The sequence below is a fragment of the Barbus barbus genome, assembly GCF_936440315.1.
Source record: "Barbus barbus genome assembly, chromosome: 19".
NCBI lineage: Eukaryota > Metazoa > Chordata > Actinopteri > Cypriniformes > Cyprinidae > Barbus > Barbus barbus.
In genome coordinates this window covers 22,349,359-22,368,148 of record NC_136747.1, presented here as the reverse complement: position 1 = coordinate 22,368,148, position 18,790 = coordinate 22,349,359, and the positions used below count along the sequence as shown (strand labels likewise).

The following is an 18,790-nucleotide window of genomic DNA, read 5'->3' as shown; positions in this document are numbered from 1 at the left end:
CTTGCTTTCTTGATTCCAAAGTTTCTCAGACAAAGAGAATGTGTTATACAACACAAAATTTGCTGTATTGCAGAGGTAGAAACTTCAGTCTTGTGAACTCACACTGAAGCATTTATAAATAAGATATTTCATATTGCTCAAACATCCAGCAGAGGTCAGACATGGACAGAGAAACCCAAGTGGGAAGAGCAGACTTTCAAGTGTAGACTATTGATGAAGTCATGATAATCAAAAACACATTTATCATATATTCTATATATATTGGCCAGGAGAAATATATAGATTGTACTAACTTCATAATAGAATAATAATGCATTTATAAAATAAATTATTAGAAAACTTCTTAAAAATATAGTCATAAAATTATTTTACATTTATATACTTCACAAAATATATTTTACATTTACATTTTAGGTATATTTCGAAATAAACTATAGATTATTTGATGTATTGTTGTAACTACTGCACTACCATTTGAATATTTGGGGTCATTTTTCAATTATTTTTTTAAGAAATTAGTATTTTCTGGAGGACCGTGTGACACCAAAGACTGGAGTAATAGCTGCTGAAAAATCAGCTTTGCCATCAGTGAAATAAATAATATTTTAAAATGTATTAAAATAGAAAAGTTACATTCTAATGTTTTTAATTTGTTTAATAAAAACCAGTGCAGCCTTGGTGAGCATAAAAGACCTTTAATATTAAATAAAAAAACGACCCCAAATCTTTGAATGGTATAGTGAAAAATATTTCTCTCTCTCTGTATATATTTATTTTCCTGTATGGGCTGTCATAATCAACCTCTAAAACATAATGAGGGCAAATTCAAATATAAGAAACTTGGAAACATTTAATGATATCAAAAAAGTGGAGCATGTTGAAAAACATTTCAGCAACCTTGACAAAGACTTTGATACAAGAACAGAAATGACTTGCAAGAGAAATGGTTTTGAATAATGAATAGAAAATAACAGTAGTGCTACAATGGCAGACTTTTCTGAAACAAATAATAATAATGCAAAACTTCCTCAAAATGCTACCTCCACAATCACACGAAGCTGTTAAGTGCCATTAAATATTAATCACAACACATCTTCATATGCACTTTTCCCTTACAGTATAATCTCTATTATAATTCCGACAATATACTTAGATGTATTTTTCACACGATACTCGTACAGCTGCACAAGGACGTGACTACATGCATCTCAGTCAACATACCAATGAAGTTCTTCTCAGTCCTCATGAAGTGACTACCAAATACTGCATCTCTAATGTTAGAATATATTCTACAAATATCTAAATAAAACAAGTCTGGTCTTCCTCAGTGTGACCTGTACAGTGTGTGACACCACATAATGTCGTCATTAACTTGAGCATTAGTTGGTTTTAGAGAATGGTTAATAGTCACATTCTAAATGGAAAAAAGGGGAGTACAAGGAAACAAATGTGGAATTTCCTATAACAATAACCTAGTTTTCTATGACCAAATTAACTCCTATAACACAGAAGCAGAACATCATAAGTGTGCAAACTGTTTTTAGCAAGAACATTTTCAATAAATTACCATTGACTCTCCAGATTATAAAATAACACTTCACGTCACATCCCATCTGTTGTTCCCAGGATTTATTCTTTCTGTCTCTTAATAAATATAAAACATTGAGCTATGATAATGGACCATGGCCCACTTGCACTGACTCTTTAAGGCTGCTTAAGTGAATTCAGTATCTTCAAGTAATAGCGCAATAAATAAAACTGCCTCTAAAACATCCTCTCATATAATGCATTTCTATTTCATCCGATGCTCAAAGTGGTTTTCAATTCAAGTCAAAGGACATTAAGGTAGATTGCGATCGCAGTCACACTTCTGGACGTTTTACAAGACGTCTTCTGCTGATATCTGGCTTCCTGGTTTTATGTTCAAAAAGCAGCAGATATTGTTGGAAGTCTGTGTTTATCATGGAAGGCAGTGCAATAGAGTGTTTGACAGCGGTGCATGTTTCGCCGCTCGAGCATGTATGTTAAGACACTTCTTTCTTCAGTCTATAACCATATATACACAAATCTTATGTCATATAGATGATAACGTCTGTGCTATACATATATGTGGCAGACTGCAAAATCTGACTAACTGAAAAAAAATTTCACTTTGTGAAAACGACGAGTTCTCAATATCAACAGACTGGAGAAATGCTTAATTCATTAATTCTCTTTAAAAAAAAAGTGTTAGGTGTTTAACATCTCTGTGTCAACCTGTTTTTTTTGGCCCTTCTTCTTTCACAGATTCACCCAAATCTTTCTTACTAATCATCGTGTCTACTGGTGGATCGGAAGCAGGAGTTGTGGAGGACACAGAACAGTCCTGCATGCCCAAGCTGCTGCCATCTGTGGCTGACAGTGGTATTACAAGTGGAGGTGGTCTTCCTGTTGCAGTCAGAGAGCTTGTCTTTTGCCTGACTAGAAGTTTGCTGTTTTCAAAGAGTTTGGGTTCAGATGTCATATTTTGATTTATACAGATCGGACTGTCGTCTTCAAGTTCGCTAGACATGGTATCGGTGCTGCTGAGCCATGAGCTGCTATCGCTGGGGCTCGGCCCTCGATCGTCCTCTTGAATGCGTTTGCTGCTTGAAGATCCTTGCGAGTCAGAGTCGGACCAACTTAATCTACGTTTCTGAATGAAAAAGATGATGTAAATTAATACATAAAAGGCTTTGATGTTATCAAAAGACAATCTATAAACCATTCCTGATTGCAGTAGACACCTATTTAGACACCAATATAATAGCCATACTGGTTGCTTTTCTCTTATGGTTTGTTTCAAAGCATTTCTATTTTGGAAAAGTATCTACCTTATTTTTCACATAAGAGCAGTTGCGGCCATTTGTAACATTTGTGTTTTGGTATCATCCATTATTTTAGCTGAACAGCTTATGCTGCTTGATATTGCAAACTGGTATTTGTTATATTATTTAAGTTTAGTATTATAATCAAACACATTAGTTTGTAGGGCAAATAGTTTTACCATTTACTGCACTTATGTCATTCCTTAGGTTATTTACCTATAACAACTAATGAATCACATGTCTCACTCACACATTCACAGAAAAGAGCTTACTTCTGCATTGGAAAATAAGGTGGATATCAGCCCCTTACCTTCACAGGAATATGTAACTGGTCCTGATTCCAGCGTGGACGCAGGTTGTGGAGTGAAGGGGTGCCATCCCGATACTGAGGCCTCACCTGAGGGAACCAAACCTTTAACATCATCTCCAGCTGCAGAAGAGTGCCCATATACTTCTCCCTATGGAGGTATAGCAGAAAAATATGATTTATCAAAAGGCATTATATTATATATATATATATATATATATATATATATATATATATATATAGGATAAAATACATAGAAATGTGTCAATGGTGAAAGTTTAACAGAATAAAGTTACATACCCAAGGTCAGGTTTTTGTAGAACACCCACAATCCTTCGCAATCTATCAATGGCAACGCTCTGTTGAAATGTGCTCAGACCTACCAAAACAAAACAAAAAAATTAAGAATAAAAAAAATAAAAATAAAAATACACAATTACATGTAATGGGTGAAGACTACTAACTACTAAGTTTGGGGTCAAAAAGAATATGTAATTATTTTAAAAAATAACTTTTATTCTCACCAAGGCTGCATTACAGCCTTTATTTAAAATAGATTCTTTAATGGCACTTTTATCAATCCAGTGCATCTTTACAGACCCAACTTTTTTCAGGTAGTTTATGACTTTTGTGCATTACCTTTATCATATCGACCCGTTTTCAGCCCCTTCAACAGCTCCACCATGGGTCTGATGTACCCATGCAGCTCTGCACACTGTAAGAGAAATTTATTAACATATATCCTCACAGAAACATCTCAAAATACAGAGGCACGACAGATTTAGAAACTGCAAAACACAGAGGCTTGAGCAATTTTAAAAGAAACTTATCAAAGGATCCACACTTTCCTTGATCGTTTAAAATATAAGAGCTTGATGTTCTATTAAAACACACAGCAACTTTCAGAACTCAAAACATTTATTAGAAACAAGCTGCAAAAATGACTCATTCTGAATTTCCAAAAACTTAGTGACATTAAAAAGTTGCATGCAGATCAATGCATCAACATGACCACCCACATTTGAACGTCAATGAAACCCTCTAGGTGATGAGAAACAGTCATGGCGAGACAAGCAGTTGGCATTTATTTTTAACAAGGTTCTTTGTTGTTTCAATCAGATCCATTGTTCGTCACATTTTATTGTTTTGTGCATCTCTCACTATGAGGTGCAAAGCTTATATTGAAGGATAGGCCAGTTACAACTATATTTGACATGACAGCAAACCTGTGTGTGCAAGAACGTGCTCAGTAACGCCGTGTATTGCAGTTGAAAAGGGTGCCTCTTAAAGGTAGAGCAGCAAAAAATAAAATACTGTTCAAACAGGAATGGTCATGAAAAACAGCTTGACTAAAACTGACCTGCAGCGCAATCAATTTTAAATAGGATAAAGTGACTTTCAGACTCACTTTGCGCGCAAACCTCAAATTCCCCTCTGTGGGAATCCTTTCAGATGATGTTGAGGTCTGACCGGTGTAGGCTGGAGATGCTGAGGAACATCCAGTTTGACCATTTTCACAGCTACCGCTCCTCTGGTTCACAAAGGTGAGAGGCGATTTAGAATTTTGAGAGCTCCGATTGGCCATGGAGGATGGCTTTGGATCAGGCACAATTCCTGCAGCCTCGCTCCCAGAGGAAAAGACCTCTAATTCATCCTCTGTCTGGTCACTCTCGCTGCACAGGAGACTGGGGGTTGAGGAGAGGGAATCTTGCACTTGCCATTTGGAAGGACTCCCCGGTGACAGCATCACTGAAATGTGAGAAAACAGATATGTGTGAGGTGGCAGGTTGTTTAAGGCTGAGGAACGAACTGAACTGATCATAGTGAGTGATTTGTCTCAAAGGAATGTGAAAACCGAACAGTATGAAGAACACGAAATACATCCGAGACAATGTAAACAAAAAGCGCAACAATGGGGGAAGGAGTCAGTTGACGGAACGGTCACTGGGATTGTCTTGCAAATCCTTGTTAAAACTGCAAGAAAGATTTGGAAGCATCAGCTACGATAGTTATAAAACAAACAAAACAAGTCATGGTTTCCATTGTATGTTGATATTTTTCAGGAAAAAAAGGTGTATAATTTTATACAAACACACACTAAAAATTTTTTTTTTTTAAACACGTAATCATTAATTGTTTAAAAAAAAACAGGGTTTTTTTGGAGGGGGGGGTAAAGAAAATTAAACATTGAATTCATATACATACACACACACACACATTGAAAATAAGTCTCATAGGCTCACAAAGGCTGCATTTACTTGACTGTAATATTGTATATATTAAAATGTGATTTATTCATTATTATTTTAAAACATTATTTGAAATAGAAATATGCACACACACACAAACATATAGGCCTATATATGTTAGCAGGACACGCAAGCTGAACTACTGGCTTGACTGGACTTGCAGAAAACCCCTTATTGTTGAGAAATGTGATAGACATATGTATAGAAACTTGAAATATGTATAGAGTTGCAAGCACTAAACAATTGGGAATGCAGAGCATGGATTTTATAATAACTGGATAAAGGAACACAGGGTGTGTTCCAAAACTGATATTGAGATCATACAGATACCATAATTACAAAAATCATACTACCCATAAAGAACAGCACATACTGTTCCTTACACTAGGTGAAAGAGCACAAAACCACATATGGGATGTGTCTCAGAAAACAATAAACTACCTTTAGGAGTTTTGAAAAGCACATGACTGTAATATAATATATAAACGTGCCTATAATGCTGTTTGGATGCATAGCTAGATTTGAGACAGCCATGCATGGTGTAGTATTTCAGAATTAAGTTAAAGAAAACCCTCTCAAGGACATGTGCCTCATAAAAACAAGCAGCTAGGCGGTGCCATTAAAACAAATAAACTCTCACCAGATGGACTGTTTGGTAGTTTGGTTAAAAAAAGAAACGAAAGACATATAGTCGTTTTTGATCAAAAATCGTCTGATAAATGAATAGATGTAAATATTAAACATTTAAAGTATTATTGATGTCGTGTTTACTAAGCTCTTGGTCCATGTGGGCTGTGAGGCATAATCATCCATATATTTAATAATGTTAAACCAACAAAAAGTAATAAATTAAATTTACGTTAAAAATAATAATAATAATAATAATTAAAAAGTGCTAAACAAAAACGTGGAAAAATAAAAAAACAAACCGATAACGTTACTGATGAACTAAACATATTCACTAGTGTCAGATTGTAATAAAATTTTCTACTTTGTATATTAATTTTAATCGCACAGATATTTAAAAGCAGACTGAGAAGCAAAGGAATAATTCATCTCCACGTGACGTAAACAAATATCAAGCACGATCTTCGACACGTGAAGCACTTCTGGAGTATAACGGAGATATTTTCTGAATAAGATAAATAAACATCCTTACCTTAATAGTGGGTCGTTTCGTTTCTGGGTCGGTACCACAACAACTTGGTGTCCAGCGCCACTGACACAACCTAACGTGCAACTTGTACGCGAAAAAAGTGCTTTCATATACTTTATCGCGTAATAAGACCGTGTGCCGATGTTTTGGTCGTACGCACTGTTGTCCTGAGAAAAAATTATGGACTTCTATCCTCTTCCTTTCTCTACGAACGTCACTTTACAGCGAGGGACAACATGTGAATTGCTACACGTGCTGGACAAAAGCCAAAGCAGGCTGCGTTCCCATTGGCTGACAGATGAGATCAAAAGTCTTTGATTGGACGGAAAGTAGATCCAATCCCTAAGCGTCTGAGCCGTGATTGGTCGGATTCATCAATTTGCACACCCCCACCTTCGCACGTGGCACTCGTGTGTAGAGACAGATACTACGGATTAGAACACATTTTACAGATGGTACTTATTGTTCCACATTAGGAAGAGTTTGTACCGGACAATTTGTTTGGAACATAATAAATTTGTTTATAGATAAAAATGGTTTTAGAAGTACCCACAGCAACAGTATTCTGCTCTTAAATATCCTACTTTTATGATTAATCAATTTATTATAAATGGAAGTTTTATAAATGTACTAAAATTGGTGCATCTTAAAAGAAATTTATATTTAGAATATGATACTGATATTTACCCTAACCATTCCAGACCTGTCACACAGGGCTACTAAAATTCAAATTAAAACCATTAAAAATAAAATAGCAAAATAATAACAACAACAAAAATGTCACTTGAAATAAAATAAACAGTAAATGGAATACAATTTTACAAATATATACTAAATGTAAATGTAGCCTAGTTTCATTTAGTAACTAAAACTAAAAATTAATTGCAAACATTTTTATTTTTTTAAACTGCCTCCCTGAAAAAGTAATTGGATAATCCACACACTGCCCTTGTTAACATTTTATGATCATTATCAAAAGAATCTTTCCTGCTATTTGATAGCAGAACTATAATTGTTAGTTTCTCAGGACAACAAATGCTATTGGCTCAGTTTCACTCAAAACAAATGAGCTTATGAGTCTGCTCCCTGTGGTCAGCAATATGACCAGGCAATATTGTCCATAATGGTACATTTTCTTTGGCGTGTTTCATGGTTATTATGATCAAAAGGACACTGTCAAGAGTAAATATGAGCCCTTCAGGGCAGAATTAATAATGATCCAACAACAATAATTCAAGTAAGTGCAGTCACTACTGAACTCTTCATATAGTTGAATTATGCACCCAATTTAAATCTAAATTACAGTTTGATTGTAAAGAATATGCATTCCCTTAATTAAATGCTAAAATGACTGTAAATAGAACCTTTAACTCTCATTTTTTATTCTGTTTTCTACATCTGTTTCATTTAGGGGGGAAATGTGTCTTGAACAGCATCTGCATCCACAAATTATAAAAAAAAAAAATTATTATTTTTTTTTTTAAATCTTACATTCTCAAACACACTTGGTCAATCTTTAAACAGTGTCAGCCATTGAAGGTCACCGACTCAAACTTCCCCCAGTTGCCCTGTTGTTGCCCACCTGTAGGTCAACAGTCAGTGTAAACAACAGAATACATGCTCTACTTTCTCAAGATCAGCTTGCCCCATTCACACCAAGAACAACAAGATATTTTTTTATTTTAGTTGCAGTGATATTTTGTTAGTTTTTTTATATTCCTATATAGTTTTTTATTTCAGTTTTAGCGTTAGTTATTTTAGTATATAAAGTTAAACTAAATGAGAAATGCTGTAATAAAATATGTATTTTTTTATTTTTAGTTAACCATAATAACCCTGACATTGATCTAATGTGTCCTATAGTGAAATGAAAGACATGTATATAAATCTATATACATGTCTAATATGTACATATATATATATATATATATATATATATGTGTGTGTGTGTGTGTGTGTGTGTGTGTATTGTTATTATTATTACTATTAACCATACAAATAACAGTTTAATGAAGAAATATTGGGTTCATGAAAAGTCTGTTGTTCAGTGATTTTGCCAGAAAGAGCCAACATTATTTTAATTTTAGGATTATTTTGCTTACAATCTAAATAAATAGACTGATATCTTAATATTTAAAAAAATATATATATATTTTAATTAAATAATACATTTAAATATTAATAATAATAAACAACTTTAAATAAATTAATGTTTTAAATAAAAAAAAATTATATTTTCTTTATTGCGCAGTATTTAACAGTATTTTTTACAGAAGGAGAGTTTCCATTCAAAACTATACTGTGTGAACTCTCTAACCCAGCAGCCCATCCCCCTGCATAGTTTAGCAAGAACATTGTGAAATCTGTGGCAGAATGTCGCATGGCAATACAGCTTTTGGATCTTTTTCTGTGCACAGTTTAGCATGCACAATTATACCATTAAAACAAACACAGCTTTGGGTACAATAATTATGTTTAAAAATAGGAAATAATTCAAACTTCCACTCTAAATAAAAGACTCTGGAGTGAATAAATAACAATTGTGAATGACATTGTTTATGTCCCCAAAGCAACTGAAGGAGCAGAAGTGGCACGTCTTAAATTTTGACTGGTTAGACTACAATGCAAACATGATTTCATTTAAAGCAAACCACTTCAGCTGCTAAGAGCTGAGGCCCCATCCATCCACAGATATACATTGAACTAATGACCCTGGAGAGAGAGACCCATCCCCCATGTTATACATATCACTGAGACCTTGAGCTCAGTGGAAGTACTGTGCAATTCAGCTTAACATCCCTAAACTTCTATATACTGAAGAATTCCAGAACAGACAATTTACCTATTAGTTTAATCTTAAACAAATATTTCACCCAAAAATGACAGCTCAGGCCATGTAGGCTGTAGAAGATTTTCAGATTTCTTCATCGGAACAGATTTGGATAAATGTAGCATGACATCACTTGTTCACCAATGGATCCTCTGCTGTGAATGGGTGCCGTCAGAATGAGTCCAAACGGCTGATAAATCATCACAATAATCCACAAGTAATTCTCACAACTCCAGTCCATCAAATAACACCTTGTGAAGTGAATAGCTGTGTGTTTATATGAAATAAATCCATCTTCAAGGCATTTTAACTTTAAACTGTCACTTCTGGCCAAAATATACACTTCCTCCAGTGGAAAAGTCCATCCCCTGGCCCTCTCACATCAAAATTAGAAAAGTTTTTCAGTTGTAAATGGTGCTTGACCCGTGCATATTTCTCTCCTGAATCAAATGAGACAAACTTTTTACTAGAGAAAGCAATATCATATAGGACTCGTATTTTAGTATTTTAGCTGGCTAAAATCGACATTATTATTAGTATGCAATTATGAAATTTCCTAGGAATTTCGAGAAGCGTCTCGCTGCAGCCTACAAGATCCAGGGGGCATGCCTGCCTACACCTAAACCTACCCATCTCCACCCCCTAGTTGTGGATCCAACCACGCCCCCCTGGATGTTGTGGACTGCAGCGAGCCCTACTTGGGAATTTCAGCTTTCTATACTTTAATTTTAGTATATATCCACTGGTGGAAAAATATGCAACTTGTAAAGTTTACACTAAAGGTTTGGACTCATTGTGATGTTTTAACCATTGATATTAAAAAATAAAAAATAAAACTCCAGCCTGTTAGTGTGTAACCAGTCAGAGAACTTCTCCATTCATCTTCTAGACTAGAGGCTCTGTTGTTTGCTCAAGAAATTGTCCCTCATGGGCCACAAGTCGGGTTTGGTCTCCTTTTTACAATTTCTGGTTATTCCACTTTACCAGGCAATACATTTTATTTAACAATACTGTTAAGTCTCACATTAGATAAGGTACTCCACTTTTGTATTTTCAAAATGTTAGCATGGAGAAAAGATAAGATTAATGCGTGACTATGCTTCATCTGTTCCCACTTCTTGCCTGCTTTGCATGTTTTAAAACGGTCACCTTTTATTTAAATTAGTTTTCTACTTTAAACATTGCTCAATGTGCACTTTTTAGCTGCTATCAGCATTCAAAAGTTCAGGAAAAAAAAAATTCTACATCTGATAAAACACAAATTCACATTTATTGACAATGCATCTCTTCTAAATAATGTTGTTGTAAATGAAGTGAAAAGTTCTTATAATGATTTTACAGCTTTTTATTATTAATAACATACAACAGTTAGTCCACATGTTAAGTCAGCAATATCACAACATCCAGAATCCACAACACAGTCCTGCAATGACTTTTTAATGGTGAACGTGTAAAACGTTCCTGTGGATCTTCATCTTCTGAGGCAGATCAGTGTTGGTCAACACGAACAGTCAGTATATGTCATCTTAACAACCCAGCCATGGATCTTGTCTTTGTGTCCTTGATACGAAAGATATCTTTCTGGCCATTTCAGTATTGTAGATTCTCTTACAGTTCTCATAGCTCTTTCTCTCTCGCTTACGACAGGGTTTCTCGTAGTATCTTCTACGCTTCACAGATTCAATTATTCCATCAGTGGACAGCACTCTGCAAAGAAAAAGAGAGAGAAAGAGCATGTAACAACTACAATATCTGTAAACATGCAACATCATACTCCATTACTGAGTTATATGGTAAACACAAGGCAACCTTGCAAACCAAATCCAAGCTAAAGTGTTGCAAAAACCAATCCAAGGTAAGGTTTTGATCATATGTTCAAGCCATCTTGCAAGACAACTCAACTGCACCCTCTATAGAAACTTCTGCAATAACACATCTCTCTTAAAAAATCCTTTTTATATATTGATGGGATTATTTAATTTACCTAGGAATGTTACTTTGTCATTTTGTTTTGCTTTATTTGTGAATTATTGTTATTTCATTTAATATGTTAATACTTGTTTATTTGTATCATTTGACATTGCATAATTTCTCACCAGAGCTCATATTATGCTGCAAAAATAATATTGGCAATGCAAACACATTTTCATGTTAAAAAGCACACTAAGATTGAAATTATTAAAGACTTTCAGACTTGTCAGTGTGATTTTTTTCAAACCATATAAGAGGTCAGGCAACCAGGGTTATTACTGTTAACTACAACCGAAAAAGGAGAAATAAAACATAAATATTAGATGTAAATGTTTCCTTGGCAACTACCTGAATTAAGTTTAAATTGAAGTGCTCAAAATTGCTAACTAGAAAGGAAAGATGAGCCTACACTAAATCTGAAATATATATTTGTATCTGTCATCTATCTATTTATATAATAAACATGAGAAATGCACATCTTCAAGAAAATATGATTTCTAAACTAAAATATAAAAGGGTTATTTAAAAATATTAATAAAAACTGTACAAGGACACAATTAATATTACTAAAATAACACTACAGGCAACACTGGTCAACAAATACCTTAGGATTTAAATGTGAAGGCCATGTGAGATTTATACACTTTATAGTAAATTAAAATATTTTACAATTTACCTTATATCTATTCACCTGTTAGTCATTATATATAACGTTACCATTAGATACTGAGTCTTCAGTCAGGGGTCCCTGGGTTTGCAAGTTTAAAACCCCCTGGCCTATAGAGTACCGCAACGCATACATATTTCAGATTAATCAACTAAATGACCTACTGACAACAGAACATTAGCTGCAGGTCCACATCACTTCACGTGTCGTGTTATGATATCGCGACACAATAATGGGTTCTTAGCGCTTAACTAAAGGATTTATAACGACATCGCTTATATATACATATATCTCATAAGTACCTGCTCAGAGCGCCATATGCCGCATCGACATTGCCGTTCTGGACCATGACAGTCCGAGCGACGAAGCGAAGGTGGTTCGCCATGTTTCGTTCGTGTTACTGTAAATTATGCACGTCTGGAAATGCGCTCCGTTCTGCAGAAGTTCCTGGAAGTAAGCGCGCGAACTCTAGGTGGCGCCAAATAGATTCAAAAAATTAACGGTTGAGCGACGACACGTTCTGTGCTTTTCTCGGCTGAGTCACACCTGAGAGGAATTAATTCAGGTAAATTAGATTAATCGACTTTATTTTTTATAGCTTTATAAACAATAACAAGATACGGTGGAACCGAATTAACAGAATGAAAATAAAAAGCTAAAATTAGCGACTGCTCAGTGAGAGATTAGGGGTTATTACACAGGGGCCAACTTGATATTAGATTTGATATGTTTAACCATCTTTCTAAATTTTATATCATGGCGATTTCTGTAAATTCTTACCTGGAGGATGACTATTAGTTTGAAAAAGAGGACACAGCAAAAACCTAAATGAAATGACAGCAATATTCTGTGGGAAGCATTTTTTTTTTAATTAGGCTAGACAAGACATTAAGATATACATGGAGTGTTTCTTAATAAAATGCTGTTTTTCATTTTAAAAGTTAGACATAGGCATAACATAACATACAGTGCCTGCTTAGGCCCATTGAACTTCTATTATGTTTTGTGACATGAACGGCTCTTCAGTTTATTATGGCACTTATAGGTCATCAGTGATTGTAATCACAGATTGCTCACATCTCCAAATAATTGACTTTTTATGTAGAAATATTCCTTCTGCTGTCTTTCTCTTTCATACATGGATGCCTCATCGTCTCCCGGATAATGGGGTCAGTAGTAGGTGAGTGTGGGATCAGGATTGTTTTCTCATTCAAATTCAAGTAGCTTTATTGACTCCACCACTTCAAAGAAAGACTTGCTGGCGTGCTTTTAGGGGAAGCATTCAAACTGAGAGCAAGAAAACAGCTTGAACTTTTGCCACTGTCTCCATTCTGACTGAAAATATACAGTTTCTCTCACTCGTCTTCCCCCTCCACTTTTCCTCTGTTCCATTTCCAGGGATATAATTTCTTATCCAGACTTGTTGAAATGTTCTTGGTAGGAGGGGTGGGATCAGGGGGTAAAAGGGACGGGTGGGGAGCAAATCAGGAATCGGCTGGTAATTACCTCTGAGCATTTGGAGAAGAGGATGTGGTTTCAGTTTACACAGCCTCATTATTTCTCTCCTCCCTGGCTGCCTTTTGGCCACTCAAGCACTCCATTTGCTTCTTGTCTCCTCACTGCTTCTTTCACGCCATTTGTATAAGGAATGTGGAGACGTGCACAAAAGGAAGAAAAACTAAATGAAGTGAAGCAGATTAGAGCAAAGCGAGGGAAAGGGAGAATGAATGGAACTGATAAGAAAACTAATATGCTTCATCATTTATTAAGGTCATGGCTGGTGGCGAAAGTCATGTGAATAAGCAAATAAATAAATAAAAATAAATAATTAGAATTCAGGGTCTGCAATTTTCTTCTGGTATTTAAAAAAACAAACAAACAAACAAAAAACAGTTGTCTTGTAAAGAATTTTAAGATGAAGCTCTTTATTTAACAGAACTTTATAACATTAATTTTACAACATAAATAGAATCAGATGCTATTTCAGCTGCACAGATTTAGTCTGCATAACTTTTGTAGAAAAGCACAAATTTTTTGATATCCTTAGATATCATAAATGTTATTTTACATTCTATTTTACTTTATTAATTTATTTATTTTGTTTTACTATATTTAACTATTATAAATATGTTTTTACTACATTATTTTAAAAAATATATATATTATGGTCTCAACAAATAGTGGTTTAAATTAGTTTTGAAACAAAGTCCCTCAAAACTTTAGAGGAGGTCTAAATGCAAATTCAAAGCCAGAGTCTTGTTAGGACACAGACACAGATCAGTCTACAGCAGCTCTCAGCAAGAGACAGAAGAGAGCCGAGATTTGAAGCTGTGATATGATTGACTGACAATGGCTGACTGTTGTGGTCTGAATACTAACAAAGCCCAGCATGAGATGTCTTTGTTGGCATGTTTGTACGAGAGAAAGGGAGCTGAATAATATGGGGGTTTCCATGTATTTTACACGATTTCAGTTTTTAAACAAAAGCTCCTTGTTTGACAAAATCTTCAAAACATAATGGAATGCTTTCAGATTCAGTAGATGACAACCAAATGTAACTAAAAGTAATTTAAGTCCAAAGTGAGAATCCCTGGAGCTGTGATTGATGCTTGATCCATGAACAAGGAGTCTGGACTACTTGTAAAAAAAATCATGCTCCAAGTTGCTTTGGATAAAAGCGCCTGCTAAATGACACGTATTAGGATGCAACTAAAGGAATTAGCAGTATATGACCCGATCGCTCAAGCCAAATGGTGGGGCAAATAGGGGTCTTTCTGAGTCTTTACTGGAAGCACATGGAGCACGAGTAGCAGCCGCCCAATGAGACACGGGACAGGCGCAAATGCTGGGGATTGGTCGAGAACTCAGCGCACATTCACAGGCTGTCCTGAGAGAGAGAGAGACTGCTTAACACCGGCAGATGAGAGGAGAAGAGCGGTCCAGAACAACTGTCTGAAAGGAAAGATACACAGAAACATGGAGGCTAACACGGAGCGAACGTTTGCTGACTTCTCTGGATCCTGGAAAATGAAAAGCTCAGAAAATTTCGAGGAACTTCTAAAAGCTCTCGGTGAGTTTTCAAGTATAGTCATTATTATAAAAGTTATATCTATGATAATTAAAACAAAATCTAGTTTTTAAATGTCAACTTTGTATTCTATATTTTTAATTAAAAGTTATTTTGATATTTTGTGATGTTTAAAAAATTTCAAAGTAGTGTAATTTTATTTGGCTTGGAAAAACAAAGTCTAATCAAAAGCCAGAAAAAGGAAGTGTTTGCATAATTAATTTAATATACAAATATATATTATTAGTACGGCTTTAAAAATAAGCAACAATGTTATTTTGTTTTAAAATTAGCCAAGAAAACTATAAACCAAAAGAACCCCTTGCATGACTGCATGTCAATGTCATTATTTATTTATAAAATATGTGTTTTGTTCAGGTCAAACTGAGACTCGGTTTGACCAGGAGCACAATCAATGGAAGTCTGCATGAAAAAATGTTCTGCTTCACTTCCTCATGGGATTGTGATTGGGCGCACAAACCCTGATACGGGGCCCCTCGGCCCTGCCATTTGGCTGTGTAGACATACCGTCCCTCGACCCCAATTATTCACTCAAGGGGGAGTTCACTTAGACCAAGTACACAATTGCCCCTAAATGAAATAAACACGAGAATGAATCCACTGTATTTAAAAAGTGTAGATTTCCTTGGTATAAACATTAAGACTGTGGTATGATTTGATTGTTTAAATATGTAACCGCGATTTAGACAGTAAAACATTCCAGTGCAGATTGGACACGCTTGTTAATGACAGGAAATTAGCCGTAGGAAAAAAAGCTTTGATTTCTGATAATGATAAATGGCCTTTTAATTTCTTAGCACATTTGTGTGTGTGTGTGTGTGTGTGTGTGTTCTACAGGCGTAAATGTTTTTCTGAGGAAGATTGCAGTTGCAGCAGCTTCCAAACCAGCTGTTGAAATTACACAGCAGGGGGAAAGTCTCTCTATTCAGACCTCCACTAGTGTGCGGACCACTCATGTGTCCTTCACGGTGGGCGAGTCCTTTAATGAGGCTACAGTGGATGGACGCCCTTGCACAGTAATGCCACTCATCCCAGCACATCATATTTTTCTCTCTGTTAACTGTTACACTTTAGCATATTACATACGATTTACTATCAGAAAATATAAATGTCTTAAATGTATTATTATTCATATTTTCTAATACTAAACACTTTATTTGATGGTGAAATTTCACTTATCTATACACACAAACAATGTATGTATTCAACAAACTTTGAGACTCTATAAAGACATTTCAAATTCATATCTCTGCTTTTAGCTCTTTTCTAACTGTTTCTAACAATTTCTCGTCAGAGTTTTCCAAAATGGGAGACAGACCGTAAAATCACTTGTGAGCAGACGCTGCAGAAGGGGGAGGGGCCTGAGACATCATGGACACGTGAACTGACCAATGATGGCCAGATGATTCTCGTAAGTGCACCACTTATTTGAAAAAAAAAGTTCATATTTTTAACTGAATTATGCCACTAGCATATAAAATAAGACTACTACTGTAGCCTACTCTAATGTGCATCTTAAAAGCTCAACACCTTACAATAATAGATTGTTGTTCATTCCCCCCCATTATAGTTCACATTATTATAAAAGTCACACTGCTCCCATTTAGGCCACTTACAGTAAACAGGTCCCTCAATGTCTGTGCTTTTTGTTCCTAATAGACATTTTGTAACTTTCATTTAGGTAAATCAGTGTTGCATGGTTGGAAATTGAAAAGAGCATTCATTGTATACAGAGAACAAGATCTGGTCAGATATGCGAATATAAAACATCTGTTGATATGTTGAAGCCCATCGGATAAGGATCTTAAATTGTTTAAGCAGCTTGTTGGTGGTTTCTTAACATCTCTCGTGTTTATCTTCCAGACCATGAGAGCCGGAGATGTCGTCTGCACCCGTGTGTATGAACGAGACTGAATGATCCTAGATTTCGGTTAATTCTATTCCATTCCATCTCAACCATGTCCACAATGTGCTTAAATGCTTCTTTATCATTGTACAAATAGCCTGTTCCTTCCACTTTTTGTATGTTTGACATATACTACGTTTGTGTGCCAGAGAAGGAGAAATGTTTGAAGGGTCAGAGGCGGTACTTGTGTAAAGATGATAGTGAGTTTGCATTGTTCTTTTTGGTGCATTGGCTGAAAAGTGTATTTATTATTGTCGTTTGTGCATTTTATATTTCAGTTTCATGTATATGCCACAATGTGGCTTATTAATCAAATGTTTTGGCAATAAACCTTTCTACTTATAAACCCCCAAAAATCTCATGAGTAATTCACTGTTATTTTCTTGCCTGGATATAGAAATCTCTTTGATACTAGCCTTGGTTGCACTTTTACACTTATTTTCTAATAATTATTTTTTCAAAGTGCTCTTTGTGTCTGTTCTTGCTTTTTGTCTCCTGATCCAACCACTTACAGTTTTGAAAAACACTATAAATTTCATGAGTGTACATCAATTGTTGAATTATTTCCTGGCAAGGAGTAATAGGGGAATAAGGGAGAGGTATGGAAAGAGTGAGCAAACGTTAGAAAAGAAAAATAATTTAATATTTTTAAGGTTATATTTCCTCTGCTCCTTCTCCCATCTGTAGCTAGTTACTGCATGAGGTCAGAGAGAATGGCTGTCATTTCTCTCTCTCTTTGTCTTTCTGCAGCCAGACTCATGATCCAAACAAACTGTTGCTTTATTCTAAATGTAGGGCAAATGCTTCTGGACATTTAATTAAATAATATGTATGAGTAAAAGATGCAAAAAGCTGCTAATGAAAAGCAAAATTAAGCTAAAACTCTTTCTTCCACCCTCCATCTCTCTTTCTTTTTTCTATTTAGTAGCGTTCAAAGACTGCTGTGTTTTCCAGCCTGCTGCCGATGATGAATTTTCCAGGTTCCAGACAACAGAGCTCACAGTGGACTTATTCAAGATTGTACATAATTTCAGTCTGCTGTGTTACGTATGTGCGTTCTACAATTCTCATTGGTCCTGTTAAGAGTTTTAAGCGCACATAACCAATGATGTCTTAAAATTGTATGTGTGCTGCAGTGTACAGAGGTTGCCATTAAGTTCACACACTTCCTGGAAGAGGTTAAAAAATCCATAATCTCTGTTTAACGTCAGAGGCAGTGACTTTATTTTTGTGGTGTTTGCTGAGGCAAGAATCACTGCAAGAAGCATTGCAACCACCCACAACAACTCAGAGTACTGTAAAAAGCACCTGGCAATGCCTTAGCAAATACCTAGCAGCCACCCAGAACTCTGTAACAACCTAGCATAGGGTTAGCAACAACCAAGAAAACGCCAGCAAACGCCTAGCAATTATCTAGCAATTAGTACACACACAAACAGCAGTAAATTGTGAACACACACCCAGAGCCATTGGTCAGCCATTTTTTTGCTGTGGCACCCAGGGAGCAACTGGGGGTTCGGTGTCTTGCTCAAGGGCACCTCAGTTGTGGGTATTGAGGGTATAAGAGAGCACTGTTCATTATTAACTCCCCCCACCTACAATTCCTGCCAGTACAGAGACTCAAACCTGCAAGCTTACAAGTCTGATTCCCCCCCCAGTCTTGCCATTGTCATAACAAGCACCTTTAAATGTCCTAGCAACAATTCATAACCCTCAACAACCATCTAACAATGCCCTAGCACCCCTTCAGAATTAATTAATCCCCCAGCA

At 35.6% G+C, this 18,790-nt stretch overlaps 3 protein-coding genes across 3 annotated transcripts; 1 reads left to right on the top strand and 2 right to left on the bottom strand.

The window, feature by feature from the left end:
* Window positions 1–680: 680 nt before the first annotated feature.
* LOC306885610 (uncharacterized protein) lies at window positions 681–6,794 on the bottom strand. The gene is made up of 6 exons (XM_079442256.1): window positions 6,562–6,794; window positions 4,562–4,902; window positions 3,793–3,868; window positions 3,454–3,532; window positions 3,157–3,304; window positions 681–2,674 (listed from the first exon to the last, which is right to left on the bottom strand). The coding sequence occupies exons 2-6, from the start codon at window positions 4,898–4,900 to the stop codon at window positions 2,252–2,254; spliced, it is 1,065 nt and encodes a 354-aa protein (XP_079298382.1). The 5' UTR covers window positions 4,901–4,902; window positions 6,562–6,794; the 3' UTR covers window positions 681–2,251.
* A 3,970-nt stretch (window positions 6,795–10,764) lies between these two features.
* On the bottom strand, window positions 10,765–12,417 carry LOC306884829 (small ribosomal subunit protein bS21m-like). The gene is made up of 2 exons (XM_079441045.1): window positions 12,329–12,417; window positions 10,765–11,095 (listed from the first exon to the last, which is right to left on the bottom strand). Exons 1-2 carry the CDS (start codon window positions 12,409–12,411, stop codon window positions 10,915–10,917), a joined length of 264 nt encoding a protein of 87 aa, XP_079297171.1. The 5' UTR covers window positions 12,412–12,417; the 3' UTR covers window positions 10,765–10,914.
* A 1,888-nt stretch (window positions 12,418–14,305) lies between these two features.
* LOC306885036 (cellular retinoic acid-binding protein 2-like) lies at window positions 14,306–17,570 on the top strand. The gene is made up of 4 exons (XM_079441349.1): window positions 14,306–15,096; window positions 15,952–16,130; window positions 16,409–16,525; window positions 16,978–17,570. The coding sequence occupies exons 1-4, from the start codon at window positions 14,847–14,849 to the stop codon at window positions 17,026–17,028; spliced, it is 597 nt and encodes a 198-aa protein (XP_079297475.1). The 5' UTR covers window positions 14,306–14,846; the 3' UTR covers window positions 17,029–17,570.
* Window positions 17,571–18,790: the final 1,220 nt, after the last annotated feature.